The 17,389-nt window shown below is 45.3% G+C and overlaps 1 protein-coding gene across 17 annotated transcripts in view; it reads right to left on the reverse strand.

Moving 5' to 3' along the window:
• Positions 1-17,389, reverse strand: part of LOC138850216 (uncharacterized) — a 227,167-nt gene that overhangs the window by 15,674 nt on the left and 194,104 nt on the right. For 3 of the 17 annotated variants that reach the window (XR_016235556.1, XR_016235555.1, XR_016235551.1), the window contains 2 exons: positions 10,110-10,216; positions 9,271-9,507 (listed from right to left, as the gene is read on the reverse strand). The exons of 3 other annotated variants lie outside the window; for them this stretch is intronic. Coding sequence is in view for 2 of the 14 variants with exons in the window: in XM_089335077.1 (XP_089191203.1) it covers positions 10,163-10,216 (54 nt within the window). In the remaining 12 variants the exon portion in view is untranslated. Of the gene's footprint in view, positions 1-9,229; positions 9,508-10,109; positions 10,217-11,974; positions 12,049-17,389 lie in introns of those variants that run through there. 11 more of the 17 variants (XR_016235565.1, XR_016235562.1, XR_016235552.1 and 8 more) reach the window with 9 other exon arrangements.

Raw genomic sequence — 17,389 nt, forward strand, 5'->3', positions numbered from 1 at the left:
TCCTCTAGCTCTCTCTCTTTGAAGCTAACAACTTTGCTTTACCACCCAGTGTTCCTGTTGTCCCCCAACTGGGAGCCAGCGGTGACGAGTCCTTTGCATTGATCCCACTGAGGTCCATCACGCATGCATGCAAGGCCCCTTGTTCAACAAGCCCGATTCTGGTGGGATAGTGTCATGCATGACCTCTGATGCACACCTGGTCAAAACAGCCCTTGGAGAGTGAGTGAACTGTTGGGATTATGATAACACAAACATCGGTCTGTCCCCATCCTGTCAGTATGGGATGGTCACTTTCTTGCCTAAATGACAGAAGTCCAACACAAGGAATTTGATGTCAGGGTAACTGGGCATTCATCACAATTAAGAGCCTCGGAGTTGAAGATGTAAACAGAACAGAAGCCATGTGTACTGGCAAGGGAGCTGTCGGCCTCCTCGAGATGCAGCAATGAATTCAATGAGAAATGAATTCAGATCCCTTAGCTCCCTGCATTTCCTCCTTCCCTTCTCCAGGCAAGCCAACCACTGTAGGCTGACTCATTGCCTTGGAGACTGCCTGTTTCTGGGCAGAAATTGGAACATGGTCTATAGGACTTCCTGGCTATTGTGTTCCCAAGACAGGGACTTGCTAGCTTACAGAGAGTTTTGTAGAAAACCTAAAAGAGAGAGTACTTGTGCCATCAACCGAGTCTTGACCACAGTGTTGGCATCAGGGCTCCCCTTCCTGAGAACAGAATGAAATGGGAGGGGAGGGAGGGAGGGAGGGAGGGAGGGAGAGAGAGAGAGAGAATGAATCTGTGGGCTGTGGCCAAGGGGCATGAACACCATTTCCCAGATGCAACAATACAGAGGTAGGGAGACTGGAGAAATGGCCAGAAGGGATATCAGAGAGGCTCATGAAGGAAACCCAGCACAAGTGTGAAATGTGAGTGTCAAGAAGCCACCAAGCACAAGGGAACCTGGTGACAGGACCTGGGGATGGCACCACAGTGACCTGTGCAGACCCCTGGGGGCAGGGACAAATGTGCTGTCTCCCACCCCTCATCCACTCCAACTTCCCCCGCCATCAGACTCTTCTCCCCTGTGCAAGTGTTTGGTATGTCTTAGCCTGTTTTCTCTTTCTATTGCAAAACACCTGAAGCTGGCTACTTATACAGAAAAGAGGTCTAGAGAACTCACAGTTTTGGAGGTGGGAAGTTCAAGGTCAGGTCATCTTGTCTTTGTGGGGTCTGGTGAGGGCTCCCTGGCTAGGTCACAAGATGAGGAAGCAGAAAAAGAAACAGGTACATGCAGAGGGGCTGGGTGCTCAAACCAGCGTCACATAGCAATGCACTCTCACAAGAGACAACTCATGCCACAGGGCCAACATTCATCCTTTCTGAGGGACCCACTGGGCCCCGCCTCTTAAAGGTCCCATCGTCTCTGAACACTGGCACACTGGGAACCATGCTTCCAGCACTAATGCTCAAACCATAGTGAGTGGGAACTACAAAAAAACAAAACAAAACAAAAAAGACAGACAAAGTAGTTAAGTTTTCTCCCAATCAATCAGCCAAATTTTAGACTTTGAGTCGGAAATACAATGAATGAAATGACATTATAGAAAAGAAAGTGCTATGTCTTATCAATCTGGCTTCTGGGACTGAGATGTCTACCTGCTGCTCGTTCTACTTTTGGGCATCAAAGCCCCAAAGGGAAGATGATGCAAGGTGCTTTGCAGAAGATCAAGGACCAGAGCAACTGGGCTGACCCCAGCCTGAGCAACGGTGAGGAAGAAATCGGCTGACACGGTCATCTTTCCCATTGCTGCGTTGGCACATTCTACGTGCGGCTGGAACTGCCACCTCGAATCAGTTGTGTAGTTGCTCGAAATGCCACTTCAACTTTAACAGAGGCAACTAAATTTAGTTCCTCCTCATAAACACCCTCGTCTGGTTGCCGGTTGCAGAGACAAGTGTGTTTTCAGAAATGCTTGAAGAATGGGTGTCTTGAAGTGCACAGCATGGTGGCAGACTGGCTCTGAGGAAGACTCCTGGGACAGCGTAAAGACCACAAGGAAGCATGTGGGGAGTCTGAAGCCTCTGGCACCTACAGTCCCACCACACATCCAACACGGAACAGTTTCTTACCTATGGACCCCAGGTCAATAGTACCCAATACAGCACGACTGGATTTCAACAACAAATTAGAAGACATTGCAAATGCTAAGACAAAAATTCAAATATAAACCAAGCCTTGGAACTAGACTCAGATGTGACGCAGATGTTGGAATTACCATATAGAGAATTTAAAATAAATATACTTAACATGTAAAAAGCTATAGTGGAGACAGTAGAGAATATGAAAAGTATAAGTGTGTTACATATGTCGAGAGATGGAAGCTCTAAGAATCAAAAATAAATGGTGGGGCTGGGAGGTGTTGTGGTATTCGGGACTCCTGCATACCCCATCACAGTGCCTAGGTTTGAGCCTCAGCTAGGCTTCTGATTCTAGCTTTCTGCTAATGTGCGCCCCAGGAGGCAGAAGGTGGTGACTCAAATAGTTGAGTTCCTGCCTTCGGTCCATCCCAGTCCAGCCCACCCTTTTGGGGGCATCTGGAGACTGAACTAGAGGATGGGAGCTCTACTGTTTTCTTTTTCTCTCTCCCCGCTTCTCAAATAAATAAAAATAAGTAAATAAAGAGAGAGAGAGGAGGAAGAAAGATAGGAGTATGGGAGGTAGGTGGCAAAAATCATCATGTTCCCAAATCTGTATACATTAAATGCATGAAGATGCACTCCTTAAACAAAATTTAAAAAATTAGCTAATAAGTCATGCAGAAACATGGAGGAACCATGAGAGTGCATTGATAAGTGAACAACGTCAGTTTCAGTAGTCACCCTTCATCCAAGGGTTTGCATTCTGGGTTTCAGTTGACCAATTCAATCACGTTCCAAAAATAGTAACTGGAAAATTCTAGAAATAAAAACAGCTCATAAGTAAAGCATATTGCACATGATTCTGAGTAGCATGATGAAGTCTGGTGTTGTCTGGCTCCATCCTTCCCGGAGTGTGTGGCACCCACATTGAACACGCTGCCTGCTTCTGACCACTCGGCGGCCATCTTGGTAACCAGGTTGACTGTGACAGTATTGCAGTAATGCAGCATTTGTATTCCAGTCACCTTATTTTACTTAATAATGGCCCCAAAACACAAGGGTAGTGAAGCTGGCAATTGAGATATACTCTTGAGAAGCCATAAAGTGTTTCCTTTCAGCGAGAAGGTGGAAGCTCTGATGTAAGGAATGAAAGCAATCGTATGCTGAAGTTGCTAAGATCAGCTATCCGTGACATTGTGGTGAAGGAACAAGAAGTTTGTGCTGGTTTTGCTGTTGAACCACAAACTGGAGCTATGGCCACAGTGTGTGCGAAGTGCCTGGCTAAGGAGGAAGAGACATCAACCTGGTTGGTGAGAAACATGAAAATGACTTCTGATTGACAGCCACATGGTGCTCCAGAGAGCGCTGAGCTTGTGTGGAGACTGCAGCCAGGGAAGCCCTGTAAGCAGCGACACTAAGCCTTTTATTGCAACAAAGCGATGGTCACACAGACCCAGGGACAAGTGTGGACTAGAAAACGTAAACCACCTGGACAGCTGTGTCTGCCAGAGAATAAGCAGCTGCCACACACCAGCACTGTTGCAGCTGGTTAGGGGGAAGGGTACCATCCAACCAGGCGTACAAAGACAGGTACTATCCATGGTCTTGGGCCTTCACTGCAGGGCTTAGAAAGTGTTCCCAGAAGAAAAGAGCACATTATTGGATTAATATTGAGTAAAAGGGGGCCAGTGCTGTGGTGCAGGGAGTAAAGCTGCTGCCTGCAACACCAGCATCCCATATGGGTGCTGGTTCTTGTCACAGATGCTCCTCTTTGAATCCAGCTCCCTGCTAATGGCCTGCAAAAGCAGTGGAAGATGGCCCCAGTTCTTGGGCCCCTGAACCCGCATGGGAGACCTGGAAGAAGTTTCTGGCTCTGGGCTTTCGCTTGGCTCATTCCCAGCCATTGCAGCCATCTGGGGAGTGAACCAGTGAATGTAAGATCTCTCTCTCTCTCTAACTCTTTCAAAATATATAAATAAATCTTCTAAAATTATATAAAAGGAAGAACTATAGAACATGTCTTTTTTAAAGATTTATTTATTTATTTGAAAGTCAAAGTTACACACAGAGAGATAGAGAGAGAGAGAGTGAGAGTGAGTGAGAAAGAGAGAGAGAACTTTCATCCACTAGTTCACTCCTTGATAGCCACAATGGGCCAGGGCTAAGCCAAGTTGAAGCCAGGAGCCAGGAGCTTCTTCCAGGTCTCCATGTGGGTGGCAAGGGCCCAAGCACTTGGGCCATTTTCTGCTGCTTTTCCCAGGCCATTTAGCAGGGAGCTGGATATAAAGTAGAGCGACCAAGACTCAGACCTGTGCCATATGAGATGCTGGCATCTCAGATGGCAATTTTACCAGCTCAGCCACAATGCCAGCCCACAGAGCAGGTTTTAACAACAGATCAGTGTTTGTCTCTGAGGGGTTGAATGGGTAAAACACAAGAGAATTTTTAAGGTGGTAAAACTATGCTAAAATTATATATGTATATATGAAAAAAAATGCTATATGACACTATAATGGTGATAGGGATATTTTGTTTTGTTTTGTTTTGTTTTCAAAACCTGAAGAACTTTAGATACAAAGAGTAACTCTTAAAGTATGCAAATTAAAAGAAAATCACTTAGGAGATCAGGGTATCCCAAGATGGAGTACATACGGTGACAGAGCAATCTAACTCTATAACATGTGGCTTTCATAACACTCCGAAGAAGGTGGAGGAAGAAGATTCTACTTGGGAACTCGGTGGTCTGTAAGAATAAAGGCTAAATAAATAATAAACAACTTAAGAATTGAGGAAGTCTGTAATAATAAAGCCTACACAAACTGTTTGGGAATGTTATTTCTCATAGGGCAGTAACAATCCTGATACGTCTGTACACGTCTATACTGGAACTAGACAGTTAAATGAATGGAAAGCAGATGGTGGGGGGCCAGATTCCTCACAGCTGAATGGGAAGTTACAGATAAGCAACGAATGAGGCTAGATGGTCCAGTTGGTGATGCACCAGAGCTGGAGACCTCAGTATGAACTTATGTTTAGTTTAAAATAGATCCAGATTCACAAAATGTCTACATATGGAGAGATAACGCATATTTGCTCCGATTAGGATACACGCATGTGATTTCCTGATTCTGTCAGCTGAGACACCGAAGCCAATGACATCCCAACAGCATCTGTCGAGAGCCCCACGCTTGATTTCCAACATCATTCTCCAGGGAAAGGAACCCAAGGGCCTTGGAGAAAATGCCTGGCTGTGGGACTGGATCAGGAAATATTCAGCTAAGCTTGGAGAATCTTGTAGTTTCCAACAGTAAGGAATTCTTTGACACACGCTCATACTCACACACACAAGCACACAAGCAACGCGGATGATGATGATGGGACCCGACAACGGACACAGGAGCCAACCGAGAGAACTCCCAGTGGACAAAGCTGGGCCAATTTGAGTACAAAATAAATAAAGTAGTATTGGATTGTATCCCAAAGTATTAAATAAACATCCACAAGTTGATATGGATAAAAATAATTGACTACATAAATAAAAGAGACTGAAATGCACAAATTTCCCAAGCAAAAGCTTCCAAATAATTGACATCAATATTCTGCTGTAGGGGAGGGGGAGCTCATGTCCCTCTCTCTAAACGTGAACTTTGTCCACTGGCGTATTTCAGGAAAGGGGAGGGGCTTCCAGGGGGAAGGGAATGTGCTCTCAGTGGGGATCAAGTCCACAGCCCTGGTGATCAGGTGAGGTGAGCATGCGTACCTTACCGCGGGTGTGATGTGATGACACTGCTGAGATCTATCTCCCTAAACCACACCCCTCCCCAGGCTCTTTCTGTGGAAGACAGCAGGCAAATCCTCGTGCTGGGACAGCCTTCCACACACCTGACAAGTACTCCTCAAAACTGCGCCAGGTGTCAGACAGAAAGCCTGAGAAACTGGCAGAGCCAAGAGGAGCCCAAGAACTCTGGACAAGTAAATGCCGTAGTGTGCCTTGCGTGGGATCAAGGAACAGACCAATGGGATCAAGGAACAGACCAAGGGCCTTCGGTTAAGGTGAATAACAAGGGAATAAAATGTGGACCTCAGTGAATAACAATGTGGCAACAATGATCCATTAATTTTAGCAAACTGAATAATGCCAGAGTGAGATGTTAATAAGAGGAGAAACAGGACATGGGTGTTGCAGGAATTCTCTGTATACCATCTTCATCACTACTTTTTGTAAACCTAAAACTTTTTTAGATAAAAAACTGTTTTTAAGAAGCAATAGAGGGGCCGGCGCCGCGGCTCACTAGGCTAATCCTCCGCCTAGCGGCGCCGGCACACCGGGTTCTAGTCCCGGTCGGGGCGCCGGATTCTGTCCCGGTTGCCCCTCTTCCAGGCCAGCTCTCTGCTGTGGCCAGGGAGTGCAGTGGAGGATGGCCCAGGTGCTTGGGCCCTGCACCCCATGGGAGACCAGGAAAAGCACCTGGCTCCTGGCTCCTGCCATCGGATCAGCGCGGTGCGCCGGCCGCAGCGCGCCGGCCGCGGCGGCCATTGGAGGGTGAACCAACAGCAAAGGAAGACCTTTCTCTCTGTCTCTCTCTCTCACTGTCCACTCTGCCTGTTAAAAAAATAAATAAATAAATAAAGAAGTGGCAATAGAGGTCTTGTATTTCAGGGTTGTTTTCATGTTGATTCCTACATAATACATCATTAAAAACTTAAACAATCTTCTTTTCTAAAAATATGATATCCCTTAAGAAACATTAATTTTCTGAAAAAGTCAAACAGAAATAGAGCCACAGAAACCTCCGCCAAAGGCAATTTTCCAGGCCCCTGTGTATTTTGCTACTAAGAGAGAGAACATATCAATCTTCGGGCAAGTTCCCCACCCACATGGGTTCTGCAGCCGGAGCTAAATAAAACGCAGGTCCTCCTGAAAGCAGTTCTAAGACCACAATGTACATGACCAGCCCCACCCATCTCCAACTTCTCCCCCCAAACTTCTGCTGTTGCCATCAAGTACACTGTTAAGTTCCTCTTTCCTCAGCTGCTCACCCTTGGTAGAGCCTTGGCCTAATCACCAATCCTTTTCCTGAATATTTAATTGAAGCTAACACAAAGGGAACTCAATACCACATTCACCGATAGTGATGTCAACTCGCAAGAGCAATTCACCAGGTCTTTTTATTTTTTCCCCAAAGAAACCTTTTATTTAAGGAATACAAACTTCATGCATTACATAGGTACAACTTTAGGAATATAATGATTGTGCCCACTGTATCCACCCTCCCACCCCTCCTCCTACCTCTTCCATTCCCAGTCCCATTCTCCAGTAGGATTCATTTTCGATTAACTTTATACACAGAAGACCAACTCTATACTAAGTAAAAAGTTCAACAATTTGCACAAATTAAAAAAAAATGTTTCTCAACAGTAGCGACAAGGGCTGTTCATATCTTCCACTTAATACACTAAAGTGGAATAAATCTTTGAGAATAAGTTTTGATATTAACTCTCATAATACAACTCATTGAGGACAAAAGTCCTGCAGGGGTAGTTAGTGCACAGTGACTCTATCTGTTAATTTAATAATGAACACTCTTATCTATGACGTCAGTGACCACCCGAGGCTCTTGACATGAGCTGCCTAGGCTACAGAAGACTTTTGAATCCACAAACTCCATTAGTATTTAGACAAGGCCACAAGCAAAGTGAAAGTTCTCTCCTCCCTTCAGAGAAAGGAACCTCCTTCTTTGATGACCACTTCTTTCCACTGGATTCTCACTCACAGAGATCCTTCATGTAGCACATTTCTTTGCCACAGTGTCTTGGCTTTCCATGCCTGAGAAACTCTCATGGGCTTTTTGGCCAGACCAGGAAGCCTTAAGGGCTGATTCTCACCAGGTCTTCTGACTACAGTTTTTTCCACTCTTGCTTCCCAGACACACTGAATGCCCTTCACTTCTTTAAGCATGCTTTTACAGATTGAATGGTGCCCACTCCCAAAAGACATGTTTTAGAGTTCTCACTCGCTGTATCTGAGACTGTGGTCTTATTTAGAGATGGGGTTTTGATGAAAGTAATCAGGTTAAAATGAGATGACTAGGCTGGGCCCTGATAGGAAAGAGGAAAATTGAAGAATGATTTTTGTTTTATGAGGATCTATTTTGTTTATTTGAAAGACAGGATAATAGAGAGAAAGAGAGAGAGAGGGGAGAGAGAGAGAGAGGAGAGAGGAGAGAGAGAGAGAGAGAGAGAGGAGAGATAGAGATCTCCTTATTGTCCTTACGCCCTTTGGGAATGGGAATATCTAGCCTGCGTTTTGGAAGGAGATAATTTACTGTGTGTTCTCACATGTACAGAGAGCCAGAGGGATTTTGGTGCGGGACGAATCATATTGTGAGTCTCACTCATGCCTGATTTGGTGGATAATTGAGATGGTGCTATTTGGAATTTTGACTTGGTGCTTGGATGAGATTTTGCCCTTAGAGATGGTATTGGAGTGATAAGTCTTTGGGGGGAGATTGGGAAGGGTGGTTGCATTTTGCATGTGGGAAGGACATGGATTTGGGGGGGTCAAAAGGCAGACTGTTAAAGGTTGAATTGCATTCCTGTAAGAAAAATGCATTAGAGTCTTAACCCCCACTATCTCCCAACGTGACCTTATTTGGAGTTTTGGTCTTTACAGAGATCATCAAATTGAAATGAGGTTGGTGAAGTGTGGCCTAATCCAATATGACTGGTGTCCTTTTAAAACAAGGGAAATGCATATAAAGAAATAGATATGTACAGGGATCTCTCTCTCTCTCTCTCTCTCACACACACACACACACACACACACCCCAGATGCCATCTGATCATGACAGCAGAGGTTGGAATGATATGTTCTGTAAGCTGAGAAATGCCAAAGGTTGTGGGAAAGCCACCAGGAGCTAAGGGAGCAGGGTGGAATTTCTCTCCCATTATGCTCAGAAGGAACCAACCTGTGCTACCTTGATTATGAACTTCTAGCCTCCAAAATGGCAAGACAGTGAATTTTGGGGTGCATTTTATTATGGAGCCTTAGGAAACTGATATCTGGCATGTTCCTTTTACTTCAGAGACCTTGAAAATATTTTTCTGTCTACCTGTGCCATTCTTACTCCAGCCCAGGCTTGCTTAGCTAACTCCTACCTTCTCTTCAGTTCAGTTGGAGCCAAATTTTCCAAGAAGATGTCCTCAGCTTCCTTGTGCTTGTGAGATGCCTCCTTTTCCATCCGTAAGCTTCTTGTGTTCCTGCAGGTGTAGCACTGAGCATACTGTGTGGACAGCCTGTTTGTTTGGTCTGTCTCCAGCACAGACCGTGAAATCCTTAAATATAGGGTTTTTTCCCATTCCTCATGGCTTTCTGGACACAAATGCAAACACATGGAGAGCAGCTCAAAACTATTATTTCAAATGAGTGAATAGAAAATTAAGTCTAAACCTTGTAGATAAATACTAGTACTGAGAATTAATCAGGCTGTTAAATGACCAGGCATTTCTGAAAGGGTTGGAGAATTAATGGCATTGTGAATTTTAAGATCCATCAGTGTGATAATGACTTTCTAAATTGCAAGCAATTATATTTTCGATTACTGAGCCTCCTTTGATTGAATCAGCTGCCCATGACTGCTTTCATGGCTCATACGTTGCCTGCTAAATGCTCATGGATCCAAGTCTCACAGAGGGCTTTTAATTTCCTGCATAAAGTCATATCAGAAGGGCTGGTTAACAAAGGAAACAAGTCCACGAATTGATGGCTTACTGGACAACTTTCTCACACAGAGGTTCATTCACAGGGAACCCTGGCGTAGCAGAGTGTGTGTGAGAGCTGGGTCTAAGAACCAGATTGGAGGGATGCTGGTCTTGTATCTTTCCAACCGTGAGGCTTTGCTACCATGACGATGCAATGGGACCATGGGAAGGATGCTAATTGTGAGTCAGCACCCTGAGTTACTTGTTGCTTACCATCCGAGTGACTGTAGGCAGGATTAACTCTTGGAGGATCTGTCTCTGAATCTCTAAAACAAGGACATGGAGCCCCAACCATCCCTCTTCTTCATTGATCTCGTGAGCTGCAAATGAGCACATGCATGGGGAAGGGCTTTGTAAATGCCAAGTGCTGTAACAAGTGGTGTTTCTTGAATGTTCTCCCAGGACGTGTTCCAGCAAGATGCACACCCAGCTCAAATAAACACATGAGATGCTGCCAAGGCTTTCCTCCTTGCATATGACAAAATGGCTTCTCAACGTTCAAGGCTCTGTGATACCTTTTAATTTAAAAATAGCTGTTTCGTCATAGTAGCTATAATACTTCCCAAACTTGCTTGTGCAGGAAAACACTTGTGAATTTTTACGTGCGTATATCGAAACACTTTTCTAGTATGAGTTCCAAATGACACACTCAGGAACCACTTCCATATGTAGCGGGAGTATCTGCCATTCCACACAGTACTTAATCAATGTATTTTCACAGGCTCTTCCTACACACTGTCAAAGGTTGTTTTCTTAAAATAAGACTCTCAGATGGCAAGGACAGAACACCCCTTAGACATTCAAGGGGTCTTCAGAAAATTAGTAAAAAAATTGATATTATTAAATAAACTATGCATGTATTTCAAAATCTTTGCACAAAAAATAAACATCTCTTTTTTTTTGACAGGCAGAGTTAGTGAGAGAGAGAGACAGAGAGAAAGGTCTTCCTTCCGTTGGTTCATCCCCCAAATGGCCGCTACAGCCAGCACGCTGCACTTATCCGAAGCCAGGAGCCAGGTGCTTCCTCCTGGTCTCCCATGCCAGTGTAGGACCCAAGGACTTGGGCCATCCTCCACTGCCTTCCCGGGCCACAGCAGAGAGCTGGACTGGAAGAGGAGCAACCAGGACAGAATCTGGCGCCCCAACCAGGACTAGAACCTGTTGTGCTGGTGCTGCAGGCGGAGGATTAGCCAAGTGAGCCACGGTGCCAGCCAAAAACTTATCTTTTAATTATACTTTTCCATGCACTTTTTTTTTTTTTTTTGACAGGCAGAGTGGACAGTGAGAGAGAGAGACAGAAAGGTCTTCCTTTTGCCGTTGGTTCACCCTCAATGGCCGCCGCGGCCGGCACATTGCGCTGATCCGAAGGCAGGAGCCAGGTGCTTCTCCTGGTCTCCCATGGGGTGCAGGGCCCAAGCACTTGGGCCATCCTCCACTGCACTCCCTGGCCACAGCAGAGAGCTGGCCTGGAAGAGGGGCAACCGGGACAGAATCCAGTGCCCCGACCGGGACTAGAACCCGGTGTGCTGGCGCCGCAAGGCGGAGGATTAGCCTATTCAGCCACGGCACTGGCCCTCCATGCACTTTTTAAAACACCTTCATACAGCTTGTAAAGGTAGAGATAGCACTGACTCCTAAACCAAAGGTATTCTTGCCTAATGTTTTTAATAACAACACAGTGTTCAGTAGGATTTTCCTGAGTGTGGTTATTCTTAATACCTCTTCGAATGTCCCACCCAGGGGGCTGGTGTGTGCACTAAGACGTGGGCCCCGGGCAGGCCAGAGCTCCTGGAGTTGCACAGATTCATATCTGCAAAAATGCCAGAAGCTCCACTCTGCTGCTTTCCATCTCAGCCTGCTGTCACTTGCACCTCAGCCAGGGCCCTGAGGCCACAGTAGGGAACCCTGAGGAGATGCGACATGGGACAGACGCTCCAGGATGGCCAACGATGGCTCTCCTAAGGACTGAAACCTGGCTTCCAATCAGCTCAGCACACGTTGGATGGGGGAGATCATCCCCAGAGGCACAAGTAAATCCTCTCTGGAGGGAGAGAATATTCACCAAAGCTTCAACTTACTTGGCACTTTTCGTATAAAATGTCTGACGTTTTATCAAAAGTTATGCATTCCAGAAGACAAAAGAAAGAGTGGCCTAAATGCAAAACAACAAAGAGCAGATATCAGAAAGAGACCTCCGAGGGTTGGCATTATGACATAGCAGGTTAACTTCCTGCCTAAGACACCCGCAGCCTGTGTCTGACTGCCTGGTTCACATCCCAGATGTTCCCCCTCCAAACCCAGCTTCCTACTAATGTGCACTCTGCAATGGCAGCAGATGATGGCTCAAGTATTTGGGTCCCTGCCAGTCTCATGAGGGACCTGGATGGAAATTCTGGCTCCTTGGCTTCAGCATGGCCCAGCCCTGGCTGCTGCAGCCCTTTGGGAAGTGAACTACTGGGTAGAAGATCTCTCTCTCTCTTCCTCTCTCTCTTTCTCTGTCACTCTGCCCTTGAACTAAATGAAGAAAAAAAAAAGAGACCTATAGGAGATCTATATATTGGGATGATCAGACATGAACATTAAAATTACTGGGATTAAAACTTTCTGTTTCTAGAAATTTTTATTTATATAAAAGGAACAAATTTCATATATACAGTTTTTATGCATATGTTTTCATATATACAGTTTTCAGAACATAATAATACTTCTTTCCCTCACTTAGTAGTAAGAATCCCCCTTCCTTCACTCCCTCACTCCCACCCTCCCTCCTCCTCTCTGTCTTATTTTTCTTTTGATTTTTACAATAACATCCTTTCAAGTTACTTTATAATCACAAGCTTAACCTTCTCCTAAATAAAGAATGCAACAAGTAGTAAGTAGAAAAAAATGCTGTCCCTCAGGATTATAGACAAAGGCTATAAACAATAACCAAATCTCAAAATGTCAATTCCACTCTAAACATTACATTTGTTCTGCACTCTGTACATTAGTTACCACAAATTGGGGAAAACATTATATTTGTCTTTTGGGGACTGGTATTTCACTAAGCATAATGGTCTCCAGTTGCATCCAGTTTGTTGTGAACGACAGGATTTCATTCTTGTTTTTGGCTGAGTAGTATTACATCATGTATATATGCCACAATTTCTTTATCCAGTCTTCACTTGATGGACATGTGGGTTGATTCCATAGATTAGCTATTGTGAATTGAGCTGCTATAAACACTGGGATACAGATGACTCTTTCAAGTGCTGAATTCACTTCCTTTGGGTAAATTCCCAGGAGTGCAATGGCTGGCTCCTATGGTAATTATTTTCAGATTTCTAAGAAATCTCTATCCTGTCTTCCATAATGGTTGTACTAGTTTACATTCCCACCAGCAGTGGATTAGGGTACCTTTCCTCACATCCTTGCCAGCATTTGTGTTTTTTTTTTTTTTTTTTTATTTTTGGATGATAGTCTTTCTTAAAAAAGATAGCTAGTGGCCGGTGCCGCGGCTCACTAGGCTAATCCTCTGCTTAGCGGCGCCGGCACACCGGGTTCTAGTCCCGGTCGGGGTGCCGGATTCTGTCCCGGTTGCCCCTCTTCCAGGCCAGCTCTCTGCTGTGGCCAGGGAGTGCAGTGGAGGATGGCCCAAGTGCTTGGGCCCTGCACCCCATGGGAGACCAGGAAAAGCACCTGGTTCCTGGCTCCTGCCATCGGATCAGCGCGGTGCGCCGGCCGCAGCGCGCTGGCTGCGGCGGCCATTGGAGGGTGAACCAACAGCAAAGGAAGACCTTTCTCTCTGTCTCTCTCTCTCACTGTCCACTCTGCCTGTCAAAAAAAAAAAAAAAAAAAAAAAAAAAAGATAGCTAGTAGAAATCTAAACAGAATGCAAAGTCTATATGTGAAAAATACTATACTAAAATCAAAAACTCAGTGTTCTTGTTACCAGCAGATTAGGTCCTATTGAATAGAGGATTAGTGATCTAGAAGACAGGTCAATAAGAAATATCCAAGGTCTGGTGTCATGGCACCCAGGGTTAAGCTACCACCTGTGATGCCAGGATCCCCTAGTAGAGTGCTGGTTAGAATCCTGGCTGCTCTGCTTCTGATCCATCTACCAGCTAATGCATCTGGGAAAGGCAATGGAAGATGGCCCAAGTACTTGGACCCTTGCTACCCATGTGGGAGACCCAGTTCTGGCTATTGTGGCCACTGGGGAGTAAACCAGCAGTTGGATGATCTTTCTATTTCTATCATGTCTATCTCTCTATCTCTATCTCTATCTCTATCTCTATCTCTATTTCTATCTTATCTCTATCTCTTTCTATATCATCTCTATCTACCCATGTGGGAGAACCGGTTCTGGCTGTTGTGGCCACTGGGGAGTGAACCAGCAGTTGGATGATCTCTCTTTTTCTATCATCTCTATCTCTATCTATCTCTATCTCTATCTTATCTCTATCTCTTTCTATATCATCTCTATCTCTACACCATCTCTATCTCTACTCTGTCTCCTCTCCTTGCCACTGTGCGTGTCAAATAAATAAATGAATCTTAAGGATAATAAAAATGAAAATTGAGCAATTTCTAAAAATATTTTTAAAAAATCTATAGTTACACTAAGAGAGATTGTTAACAACTTTTAGCTGATGCAGTACACGATCAAAATGTGAACATTACTGCTCTGGAGATTATGGCTACAAGGGCCAACGGTGCAGCATGTGATGCTGGCATTCCACCTTAGAGCACCAGTTCGAGTCCCAGCTGCTCTTCCTCTAAGCTCCTAATAATGCACCTGGGAAAGCAGGAGGAGGGCCCAAGTCCTTGGGCCCCTTATTCCCCCCATGGGAAACCAGAATGGAATTCCTGGCTCCTGCATTTGGCCTGGTCCTGCCCTGCCCATTGCGAACATTTGGGGAATAAACCAGTAGAAGATTTCTCTCTATCTCTCTCTTCCTATCTCTCTGTCACTCTGCCTTTCAAATAAGCAAATCTTTAAAAAAAAGAATAAAAATATTGCCAGCAGTGGTGTTCCTGAGAATTTGTAGTTTCAGATTTACTGGATATTACCAGATCACTCTCCTGGGTAAATGTGCGAATGTGTCCCGTGACCAGCATTCGCATGTAATCACATGAGCTGCGAGACTTCTGTGTTGTCTGGGTTTGTAAGGACTTTCCAAGAATCACTGCTGCTCAGAGATGACACATCAAGAGCTTGGTCATCAACACACCACTAGCTTCAAGTTCCTCATACGGGCATTTTGCCAGTCCCAGAGGAGTGGTCAGATTTGGGGATGAATTAGCATTATTGTTATTTCTAAGAGCCCTCACTTTCTTGGAGATCCCCTCTGCATTCATGACCCCCAGCACCTCACTCACATCTCCAAGTGTGCTTATCACCTCTTTCTGAAAACTGAGATGCTGCTGCACAAAGCAGTAGCTGTCCTATCACGACTTTTCAGGGTCGTCATCATGTGAATGTAACATTCCCAGGGATCCAGTGAAAAAGGCACAAACATTGAAAGTCTGGGCAGAGAAAGCAAAGGATTTCAGGGCCCCGTGAGTTGCGATTGCCAGCGTACCTCCAGGACACCTGCAAAGGCTCAAGCAGGAGGGTGTGTGTGGTAGGCAAAGCCCCCAGCTTTTGACCGACAGAGAGAACTCAGTGCGTGAATGAGCATGGATTTGTTACCTGAGCATTTGGGCACTGTTGATAATACCTGAAACAATGGTATCCTTCAGGTACTCATCTGACTGCATCATACAACAAATGCTTGGACAAGTAAGGTTAATTAAGTACCTACTGTGTACCAGGTAACGTGCTAGAAGTTGTGAGTGGACGACAACCCTGACAATTAACACTGGAACTTATTATGCATTTGCTTATATGCCAGGGTCATTATTTGTGGCCTTTCTTCCTTCCTTCCTTCCTTCCTTCCTTCCTTCCTTCCTTCCTTCCTTCCTTCCTTCCTTCCTTTCGACAGGCAGAGTGGACAGTGAGAGAGAAAGACAGAGAGAAAGGTCTTCTTTTTGCCGTTGGTTCACCCTCCAATGGCCACTGCGGCCGGCGTGCTGTGGCTGGCCCATCGCGATGATCTGAAGGCAGGAGCCAGGTGCTTCTCCTGGTCTCCCATGGGGTACAGGACCCAAGGACTTGGGCCATCCTCCACTGCACTCCCAGGCCACAGCAGAGAGCTGGCCTGGAAGAGGAGCAACCGGGACAGAATCCGGCGCCCCAACCGGGCCTAGAACCTGGTGTGCTGGCGCCACAGGTGGAGAATTAGCCTAGTGAGCCGCAGCGCCGGCATGGGGCATTTCTTGCACCTCTAAGATCTCTTGATAAAGCTCCTAATGAAGTGATCCTGATTGAATAAATTGCAAAATCTGAAAATAAAGCCAGCTGAAGTAACAGTTCAGGCCCATACAGCTAATAGGTGCTGGAGCTAGGACTACAGACCAAACAGAACCACTTGGATTCCAGATTCACAAACCATAAGGCATTGTTCTAGGAAGGTGGACTCAGGTTAACTTCCCCTTGGCTGAATGCTTGACATCAAAACTGTTTCAAATTTTGGATTTATTTTTTTGGATTTCAGAATATTTGCATATACACAATGGGGTATCATGGCAATGGGACCCAAATCTAAACATGAAATTCACATTATGTTTCATGTACACCTTTACACACAGTACATCTATACACATATTCACCTATACACAATGTCACTTTATGCAATATTTTTAGTGCACCTGTGTTTTGACTGTGACTTGTCATGTGATGTCAGGTGCTACATTTTTTCCCACTTGTGGCCTCATATCAGTGCTCACAAGTTTTCAGACCCTAGAGCATTTCAGATTCCAAAATTTGGGATGAAGGATGTTCGATCTGTACAGCATGGTTTCTACCACCACAGAACTTGCAGCTTGGTGAGCAAGACAGACACACAAACACAAACTGATGATTATCAGGCATGCTTGTGCAGCTGGTGGGGGCAACAAAGAGATGGGGCATTTCTCCTGGGTCTTCAGACAAGTAGGATTTTGACAGATGGAAGAGATAAGAACATTCCTGACACAGACAACAGCCGTACAGAGGCACGAGATGTGAAGGAGTGCCTGCCACCCGCCATGAACAGGAAAAAGATTCTGTCCACAGAAATAAGCAAGAAAGGAGGGATTCTAAGGCCAGCTCTCGGAGAGCTTTGAATGCCAAGCTCAATGAGAGCCCCAACTTTTCAGTGTCTGCCACAGAGATCCAGGAATGGAGTTGAAAACAAGGTGCGACATGACTAGTTCCAGAATTTACAACTACAGACTTGTCAGAATTCCCACCCTGCTCCCTGGGGAAGCTTCAAAGACTGCCTTCCTCTTGCAGGAAGGGCTCAGCTTCAGGCTGGCATTAATATGTAAAGCCCCAGGGACCCAATAGAAACTTTTAAGCGTTAGAAGAATAACAGCAGGTCCCTGTGAAGTCTCCCTGAGCTTCCTAGCCTGCAAACCTGCAGCCC

This window comes from Oryctolagus cuniculus, chromosome 6 (assembly GCF_051225735.1).
Source record: "Oryctolagus cuniculus isolate XC-2025 breed Fujian yellow rabbit chromosome 6, ASM5122573v1, whole genome shotgun sequence".
In the NCBI taxonomy this organism is placed as follows: Eukaryota; Metazoa; Chordata; class Mammalia; order Lagomorpha; family Leporidae; genus Oryctolagus; species Oryctolagus cuniculus.